This window comes from Cebus imitator, unplaced genomic scaffold (genome assembly GCF_001604975.1).
Source record: "Cebus imitator isolate Cc_AM_T3 unplaced genomic scaffold, Cebus_imitator-1.0 Scaffold372, whole genome shotgun sequence".
Lineage (NCBI taxonomy): Eukaryota > Metazoa > Chordata > Mammalia > Primates > Cebidae > Cebus > Cebus imitator.
The window spans coordinates 1,345,686-1,355,775 of NW_016107687.1; the positions used below are offsets into that span (position 1 = coordinate 1,345,686).

Genomic DNA, 10,090 nt, shown 5'->3' on the forward strand with positions numbered 1-10,090 from the left:
GCAGGAACAAAAGCTCCCTTTAGTCAGACATGTTATCCTCCTATGATTCATGATCATTTATGACTGAATAATAATTAAGTTAGGAAAGAAATGATGAAGTCGGGTCTTTCTGCTATTACGTCTCTCAGATTCAGGATTTAACACTGCATTAAGTCAGTGCCCTCTCTAGAAGAAAATGAAAGCAGAAGATGGAAGCAGGAATGGGCATAGGGAAGAAAAGCCTGATTTAGGCTCCTAGCACTTGGCACCTGTGGGGGCAGCCTCCCATTCTCCCCACTGGCACACTGAAGAATTATACCCTTCACCCTGCAACCTCCCTTTTCTTAATACCACCAGGCAAAGAGCAGTGGTTCTACAGCAGGTAACTGGGGCTTTTCTACTGACAGTTCTGTCTACCCAGCCCCATACAGTAAGGTAAATGTTGCCTTATTTCTACGAACCTTCACATAGATCTTCTTTGCTGAAGTAACCCACAAATTCTTTCAGAACATTCCATGTTTCATCATATCCTCAGGGCCTTGCCCCATAGTAAGCATTAAATAAGTGTTATTTCACTTATTGCATGAATAATTATTATTGCCTTAGTAATAGTAGTAGTAGTGATATAAAAAATAATGACAGTTATCATTAACTGAACACTTACTGTGAAAAGTAATATCCATGTCAAGATCATGGCCTCTGGAGCTGCACTGTCTGGGTTCACATACAGAACTACCCCTTACTAGCTATGTGATCTTGGGCAAATGATCTTAACTACTCTGTGCCCCAGTTACTTTGTAGAATGGGTAAAATAACATTGTTCTTTCATAAGAACAATCTTATGATGGTTTATGAGAATCATTGGAGTTAATATATATTTTAAAATACTTATAATAATGCCATGTATATACAATAAGCACTACACAGAATTAGCTCTTTTATCCAGGGGCTAATATAAAAACTTCACAGACATCAACTCTACTTAATCCTTATTACTACCATTTTTACTACCATTTGAGGCAGAGATTCTTTCTATCTTGCTTTTTTTTTTTTTATTTTTTTAAGACGGAGTTTTGCTCTTGTTGCCCAGGCTAGACTGCAATGGCATGATCTCGACTCTTTGCAACCTCCTCCTCCTGGATTCAAGCGATTCTCCTGCCTCTGCCTCCCAAGTAGCTGGGATTACAGGCACCCACTACCCACACCTGGCTAATTTTTGTATTTTTAATAGAGACAGGGTTTCACCATGTTGGTCAGGCTGGTCTCGAACTCCTTATCTCAGGTTATCCACCTGCCTCAGCCTCCCAATGTGCTGGGGTTACAGGAGTGAGTCACCGCACTTGGCCCTTTGTATCTTTTCCATCAATGAAAGAATGGAAGCTTAGCAAGGCATACAGATTTGATAAAGACCGAACCTAGTGTCTGAGAGGGTCTCTTTTTTTTTTTTTTGAGATGGAGTCTCACTCTGTTGCCCAGGCTGGAGTGAAGTGGCACAATCTCAGCTGACTGCAACCTCCGCCTCCTGGGCTCAAGCAATGCTCCTGCATCAGCCTCCTGAGCAGCTGAGACTGCAGGCGAGCTGCACGCCCAGCTAAATTTTGTATTTTTAGTAGAGACATGGTTTCACCATATTGGCCAGGCTGGTCTTAAACTCCTGACTTCAGGTTATTCACCTGCCTCAGCCTCCCAAAGTGCTAGGATTACAGGCGTGAGCCACTACACCCAGCCGAGAGAGTCTTTTCTGAGTCTATGGAGGCTGAACCAAGCCTTGCTCTATGGAGTGGCATCTTTGGGCCAAAGATTGCTCTACTCAATAAGTGTCTCCAAACTGAATAAGAACAAGATTCCAGAGTATAGCTTAATTAATTGGTAATGCTATCATGCTAACGATGCAACATTTGTTTGGTTAAAAGGGGAAGGAATATGCAGTGCATATCCTGGCCAGTTTATCAATCATATCAAGGACTTCATCATGTTTCTCACTTAAAGGTCATAAAACCTCATTAGGTTAGGACACCAAGGATTAGAGAGGGTAAGTAACTTAACCAAAGTCACAAAGTGGAGTCAATATTCAAACTCAAATCTGGTTGACTCTTTTTTCCCAATCCTGTTTTATCCTTTTCACAGACATATTCATCTTAATCTTCAGTCCCATATTTAATAATAAACTTACTCAAGTTAAAGAAAATTTCAAACTGCTTACCTTTTAAAGAAAAGTACCAAATAAACCAGGAGAAAGAAAAATGCATTCATTCACCATGGGGCCAGATAAGGTACACAAATCCATTTATATTCTCCCTTCACAGCCACTAATTACCAAGTGCAAAGCATGGAAGATACTCAAAAATATTTACTGAATGGGTTGAATGCAGTGGCTCATGCCTGTAATCCCAGTGCTCTGGGAGGCTAAGGCAGGTGGATCACATGAGGTCAGGAGTTTGAGACCAGCCTGGCCAACATGACAAAACTCTGTCTCTACTAAAAATACAAAAATTAGCCAGGCATGGCGATGTGCACCGGTAATCTCAGCTACTCGGGAGGCTGAGGCCTAAAAATTGCTTGAACCGGGGAGGAGGAGGTTGCAGTCAGCTGAGATCGCACCACTGCACTCCAGTCTGGGTGACAAAGCAAGACTCCATCTCAAAAAAAAAAAAAAAATTACTGAATAGATGAATGGGCTGTCTTCTTAATTGCAACTGGTTTTAAAAAGAAACAGTTATGTTACTATAAATGTGAGTAGAATACTGGCTCCAGCCTCTATTTCCCAGCCCTGCTCTCTGTCAAGTACATGTAACATTCATTCACCCTGGGGATCATCATTAAGATTAATTTTTATGCTGGACCAACAGTAAAGGTTAAAGTTGAGAGATGGGGAGGAAGGGGGGGGGGAAGAGAGAAGACAGAGAGTGAGGGAGAGGAAGAAAAAAGAGGAGATAAAAGAGGGGAGAGAGAGAAAAAGAAAAAGAGAAGACAAGAAAAAACAAACACTTGTGTTTGCTTCTGCACAAGTGTCCCAGGTGATAGTTCCCCTCCTATTTTTTTTTATACAGGGTCCAAGGTCGTGGAGAGGTATGAAATAAACAGAACTACAAAGCCAATGGTGAAAGAAAGGCATGCATCTCAGCAGCTTCCAAACGGGAGCACAGGCTGAACAGCAAGGTCTCCTTGTTATGCCCTGTGCAGGTGGGTAGAGGGTTTTCTGTTTTACCATTTCACTGAGATAGTAGCTCTTCTGGTTCTGGGATGCAATGCAAGGGGGCTGGTGGGGAGGAAACCCTCAGTTCCAAACCTTTACTTGGCACAGACCTCATCTTCTCTTCCCATGTGAAATTAAAGGGTGGATTCGACTTCCACATGGGTTTTCAGTTCCCTTTTCTTTTTTTGGCCCCTGGAAATTTTCCTTACTTTCCTGTGAGTTCAGTTTTATATTTAAAAGGATGTCCATTATATATTACCAGGATTTCTGAGAGTTTTCAGACAGACATGTTTTTCAGATTATCTGGCCGGCTGTATTTACAGAAATGAAAGCCTGCATTGTCCTTTTACTGTCTCCCGAACAGGTCGACTTCTCTCTACCTGCAGTGTTGTTTCTCATGCCCCTGGAAAAGGTCCCAACTGGCCAGGAAGATCCACAGGCCCCCGGGACCTGCTCTGATTGACACCTGCAGCCATGTAGCTCATCGCCTCCTTGGTCACTCCCGCTGGACTACGTCTGTTCTGCAAACCTGCTGACATCCCTTCCCTGCTGGCCCCTTGCCCACGATGTTTCCCTTGCCTGGAATATCCTCCTCTTCTCTCCTTTACTGGCCAACTCGTCTTTCAGGTCTTTGCTTCAATGCTTCTTCTTTCAGCACCTTCCCTTCCCCACCTCCAACGCAGAATAGATTTCAGTTGGGTCTGTCCAGGGTCTCCATGCCTTCCCCTGTTGGAGCATTTGCTTACTTCACTGGAGTTGTCTGCTTACTTGTCTCTCTCTGTCCTGAGGATTTTTTTTTTTTTTTTTGAGATGGAGTCTCACTCTATCACCCAGGCTGGAGTGCAGTGTTGCGGTCTCAGCTCACTGCAACCTCTGCTGCCTGGGTTCAAGCTATTCTCCTGCCTCAGCCTCCCAAGTAGCTGCGATTACAGGTGCATGTCACCTTGCCTGGCTAATTTTGGCATTTTTAGTAGAGACGAGGTTTCACCATATTGGTCATTCTGGTCTTGAACTCCTGACCTCAGATGATACACCGGCCTCGGCCTCTCAAAGTGCTAGGATTACAGGCGTGAGCCATCCCACCTGGCCCTATCCCCAGGATTTAAATCATAAAGTAAATTTCATTAGCAGAACATCTTATGTGTATTTTTTAAAGCAAATATAATTAAACAATTTATGCTCATTCATAGCATTTTCCTTAAAACTTTTGTTTTAAATAAGTGTCAATTACAATGCCCATAAACACAAGGGGCAGGGAGCAGGGCACTAAACTCAAGCAACTCTTACTGCTTATTTTCATATAAATTCACGACAGAAAACATGAGGTCTTTGTTTGAACACAAAGCTATTTTAAATCTGTCCTACCTATAGCAGATATCAACTCTCAGGTTTCTATAATCCAGAATTTTACAAAGACATACCTTCTCTTCTGGCATATAAAGTTATCCATAAATAGGTATGTATTGGAAAGTCAAAAATGTCAAGAGATTACACTAGCCTGAAATGATAAATCAATGCCCATAAATTACAAATGTAGAGGATGGACAGTGCCTTGGAAATTAGAGTCAAGTCTCTCTTACTTGTATTGTTGATGATCCTTAGTACTTCTTGTTTTTGCCATGAACCTTTCTGCTAACTTCTCTAGATTCCGGGAATATTCCGTCTCAATTTCAGCTTTTTTTCGGAAGAAATCTTGCAGGTCCTGAAGAAGCTGAACTCGCATCTCCGTTTGCTGCTCCAGGCATTTTTGTTGTTCTACCAGTTGAGCTCGAATTTCTAAGGAGAGAAGAGAAGTCATTGAATGGTTTAATGAAAATTAATGAGGTGTGCTGGTATGTGCAAGATATAAGTCACGAATCCATATTCATATATATATGTATATACGTATGTTTTCAGATGGAGTCTCGCTCTGTTGCCGAGGCTAGAGTGTAGTGCCGTGATCTCAGTTCACTGTAACCTCTGCCTCCGGGTTCAAGTGATTCTCCTGCCTCAGCCTCCTGATTAGCTGAGACTACAGGCATGCAGCACCAGGTGATCAACCTGCCTTGGCCTCCCAAAGTGCTGGGATTACAGGTGTGAGCCACCATGTCTGGCCATGAATCCTGTTACATATTTAGCTCTGTATTGGACCTTTGTTAGAATACTGTGTCCCTGCTGATTCTTTAAATAAGTTATCTGCTGACCCTTTAAAAGAACAAGAGGAGCCTCAGGAAAGAATGTAATAAATTAGAATAAATATATGGGTTATATTTGTAATGCCAAAAACGCACAAAGAGCCATTAAGGGAAAGAATTAAAGCCTTTCAGATAACAATAATATCTTTGGGTAGCTGGGAACATTATAATTTTTTTTCAATAGCACTTTACCTGAATTATCCCTTTTGAGTATGAATAGCAAAGAAATAGGCATCATTTCTTCCAGGCTCTGAACCACTACACATTTGCCATGTGGCACATATAGATACTGACATCTGGTAATTTTTATACAGTACATAATTTCTAGTTTGTAACACACATAGCTTCAGGGCATATAGGGATGCTGTGCCTAAAAATAACTTCCTTCCATAGCCAAATAATCCATTCATAACAGTGCAGTCCTCAGATTCTGCTTTATTATTATGTTAATAACAAAAAGACCTCTTCAGCTGGCCTTCACCTTTTACACATTGTTCAAAATAACACCCTTATTGACATATATAATCCTCAAAGAATTCTCTGATAATTTAATACATTAGGAACATGAAGGGTGGTCATTTAGTGATTAAGCAAAAATGTGGCATGCAAAAATATCTGTAAATGACTATAACAAAGAAACGTGTATTTTGGAAAAGGAGATACAGTAACTAATAACTACCGACTTGTTTTTGTTCTAAGACCTAAGGCTAAGCTCCAAAGAAAAGAATATCATGCTAGAAAACTTCTTTATTTCATCTTCCCCAATGTCAGTGCATTTCCCTAAAAGTGAAGGTTGAATCTAATTTTCAGTGGAGTTAGTAGAAATCAATGTCCAAATATTGTCTCTTTAAATTTCTCACTATATTTCTTAGAGAAGGCCACATATATATACATAAACTTGACTATGTTTAATCAAGTTCATTAACAGCAAGTTAACAGCATGTTCATTAACAAGGTGGTTAAGTTCTGAATGGGGAGTCAGGAAATGTGCTTAATTTAAAAATAACTAATAATAACTCAGTGTTTGCTAGTCTATGCCCTAACAAAATAAGTTTTAGTATTATCCTCCATTTTACAAGGAATAATCGAAGTTTCAGCAGTATAAATACTTTATCTACGGATTTCAGCCAGTAAGTGGTACCCCTGGAGACTTCTGACCCTGACCTATCAGTCTGACTAATCAAACGCTTCCCATCCTGTATCCACCAAACCTTTTTTTCGGGCACCTATACAGTGCCAAGCTTGTATCCTGGCAAAGAAGAAACAATAACTAATAAAACAAGATCTCTGCCCTCAATAAGGTCAGCCTCCAGGCAGTGCTGTTTCTAGGGAGTCCTGGGGGAAGACAGGGAAGAATTTCTCAAGTGTCCTTGCTTGGTTTCTCCACCTCTACATTGGAGGATCTTATTATAACTTCATGGGTGTGTGCTGAACACCAGAGTTGAACATATTATTACAGGCTTTTAACTACTATGAACAGCATCTAGTTTTTAGTCAATCAAAGTAAGTGTTTTCCAATACGGTATTATAATCAGCATGTTTGCCAAACTTTGTCTTTCAAAAATACAGAGCTCTTTTTGTGTCATGAAGAAAAAGAATGTATCAAGAGTGGGGGTGTTTCCCATTCAGGGATCCCAGTAAGTCTTTTAAGATGAAGTAATTTTAGCACATCTTGCTGCACGAAGAGAAAATAAATCAATCATCTTAGCGTGTCAACTAGTTTTCTGTTTTTTTTTTTTTTTCTTTTTTAAGCTGACTTAGTGCCAAATAAGAAATAAAAGAACAAATCTCAAATATCATCAGAAATACACAAAAATCATGTGGGTTTTTTCTTGGTTCTCATTTTTAAATGTTCTCTTGCTTACTTCTATAAGGATTTAGGATCAAGAACTAGGAAATCACGAGAATGACTGATTTAACAATTAAATCTTCATCTTCATTTTACAAAAAGTAACTGTTACTTTGTGTCATCTGTAATTTTCAAAGGGCTACGCACAATGGCTCATGCCTATAATCTCAACACTTTGGGAGGCCAAGGCAGATGGATTGCTTGAGCTCAAAAGTTTGAAATCAGCCTGGGCAAGATAGGGAGATCCCATCTCCACTTAAAAAAAAAAAAAAAAGTAGAATTTAACTGGTTGTGGTGGTGCATGCCTGTGATCCCAGCTACTCAGGAGGCTGAGGTGCAAGGATTGCTTGAGCCCTAGAACTTGAGGCTGAGGTGGAGCTGTGATCACACCATTGCACTCCAGCCTAGATAACACAGTGACACCCAGTCTCAAACAAAAAAGAACAAAGTAAAACAGCCCACGGTGCACCGGGCCTCACACTATATGAATCATGCCATGGGGCCACAGGCAGCTACAGCTAGAGGCACCACTGTCATCATGGGAACTACAGAACATTAAAGCTGGAACTTGTGAAAGCCTAAGGGCATGGGGTGATTTTGAGAAAAACAGTGAGCCTTATTTCTGCTTAAGACATTGTAGCTTCTTTCCTACCCCCAGATTCTTTGACAGTCTATTAAGCTTTTTTAGATAAGCACTGACCTTTCTAGAAGCTTTTTTAGATTAGCATTGACCTGAATCATTATTTTCAGACTCAAGGTTCATTTAGTTTAGGTGAACAAGCAATGATTGAGTTTCCATTTTGTGTTAGGCAGCGTCCTAGGCATGGGAGATACAAAGGTTTGTAAGACACAGGTCCTTCCAGTTAGGAAGACAAATCCTAAACCGATCATTTACACTCTGTTCACTGCCATAACAAAGAGGTGCAACAGGAAGCTATGGAAAGAGGGGCAGGAACTGATTTGGATTGGAAGAGTGGGGAAAACGTAATGCCTTGAAGGATAAGTAGGTTACAAGATAGACAGCAGTAACCACCAAGAAAGTGAAAAGGGACAAAGTATTCACACAGCATGTATCTGATAAGGAGCTTGTATATGGAATACACAAAGAACTCTTACAACTCAGTAATAAAAACTAAATCTCAGTTTTAAAAATGGGCAAAGGATCTCAACAGACATTTCTCCCAAGATGATATACAAATGGCCAGTAGCATATGAAAAGTCGCTCAGTATCATTAGCTTTCAGGGAGACGCAAATCAAAAGCACAATGAGGTGCTACTTCACACTCATTAGGATGGCTATAACCAAAAAGATTTTAAAAAGGTGTTGGAAGAGAATGTAGAGAAACTGGAACCCTCATACATTGCTGGTGGGAATGTAAAATGATGCAGTCCCTTTGGAAAACAGTCTGGCAGTTCTTCAAAAGATTACACTTAGAGTTACCACATGACTCAGCCATTCCACTCCTAGGTATACATTCCAGCGAAATGAAAATCTATTTTCACACAAAAACCTGCACATGAATGTGTGCAATAGCAGCACTGCTCATAACAACTGAAAGTCGAAAACAGTTCAAATGTGTATCAACTAATAAAGAGATAAACAAAATGTGATATAGTCATGCAACAGAATACTGTTTAGCCATACAAAGGAATGAAGTACTTATTTACAACATGCATGAACCTTGAAAATATAACTTTAATGAGTGGAAGCCACTCACAAGAAACCACAATCTATAATTCATTCATACAGAAGGTCCAGAATGGACTATATACTCAGAAAGTAGATAAGAGGTTGCCTAGAATTGGGAGAGTTGGGGAAAAATGGCTGCTAATGGATGCAAAGTTTCTTTATAGGGTAATAAAATGATTGAACATTGATTGTGGCTCTGATTACAAAACTGTGACTATGCCAAAAACCACTGAATTGTATTCTAGAAATGGTAAATCATATGATAGGTGAAATATATCTCAAAACAGCTGTTACATACATAAAAAGATAGCTATACCACAATTCCATGAAATTTTGGTTGTTGATACATTTCTGATAATGATGGTAATAGTAATAACAAATTCATATTTCTACACCCAGTACTTTTGGGTACTTTTTGTCAAATGTCCAATTATGGACAAGTACTTTAAAAAGATTTCATGAGGCCAAAGGCACTTAATGGTATAAAAAAGATTTACCTAATAGAATATTAGGAAAGGCTTTTCACCATGAATTCCCCATAACTGCATAAACTAGCACAACCTCTTTTAGGCAGAAAAATGTGATCTCTGAGGAGGCTGTAAGCAGTCATTACTTAAATCTAGGTCAGGACCTGCTAAATAATCATAATGGCTGTTTTAATGGAGGCTAAAATTTACTGTTTTTTAAAATGATTATTATTTCATCCTGCTCTACCAGAGAATCACTACAGAATGAATCAATACCAATAATCCAACAAGAACAATGCACAAAATGAGCGTGCTTTTCAAACTGCTGCAATTAATTTGTTAAAAAAAGGAAAAAAATTGAAATGGTTCCTCTAAGCTATAAAAATCTGCTAACTAATACTTACCAAATAAAGTGGAATTGCCTAGAAACAGAGGAAATGAAGGAATGTCTTGCTATTGCTCTCATAAAGGGAAACTCTAACTCTTAAAATAAATTTGTGTGAAGCCACAAACTGATGCATATTTCACGGAAACATTGATCCATACTGGGCTACTTCTCTAATATATTACTGAATGATGACTAGGACATAAAATTGAAACACTGGTGTGATACTCATGATTATCTAGCAAATAAGATAATCACATTTCTAAAGAATCACAAATCATCTCTGTTATTTCACATTCTCATTTGGTCAGAACTTCCTTATGACACTAAAAGAGTCTACATTCTCTCTT

General features: G+C 39.4%; 1 protein-coding gene across 3 annotated transcripts in view; it reads right to left on the reverse strand.

The window, feature by feature from the left end:
• The window catches only part of SRGAP1 (SLIT-ROBO Rho GTPase activating protein 1), a 324,767-nt gene that overhangs the window by 172,571 nt on the left and 142,106 nt on the right, over positions 1-10,090 (reverse strand). For all 3 annotated transcript variants that reach the window (XM_017507317.2, XM_017507316.2, XM_037730968.1), the window contains exon 2: positions 4,756-4,951. In XM_017507317.2, the coding sequence (XP_017362806.1) occupies positions 4,756-4,951 (196 nt within the window). The remainder of the gene's footprint in view (positions 1-4,755; positions 4,952-10,090) is intronic.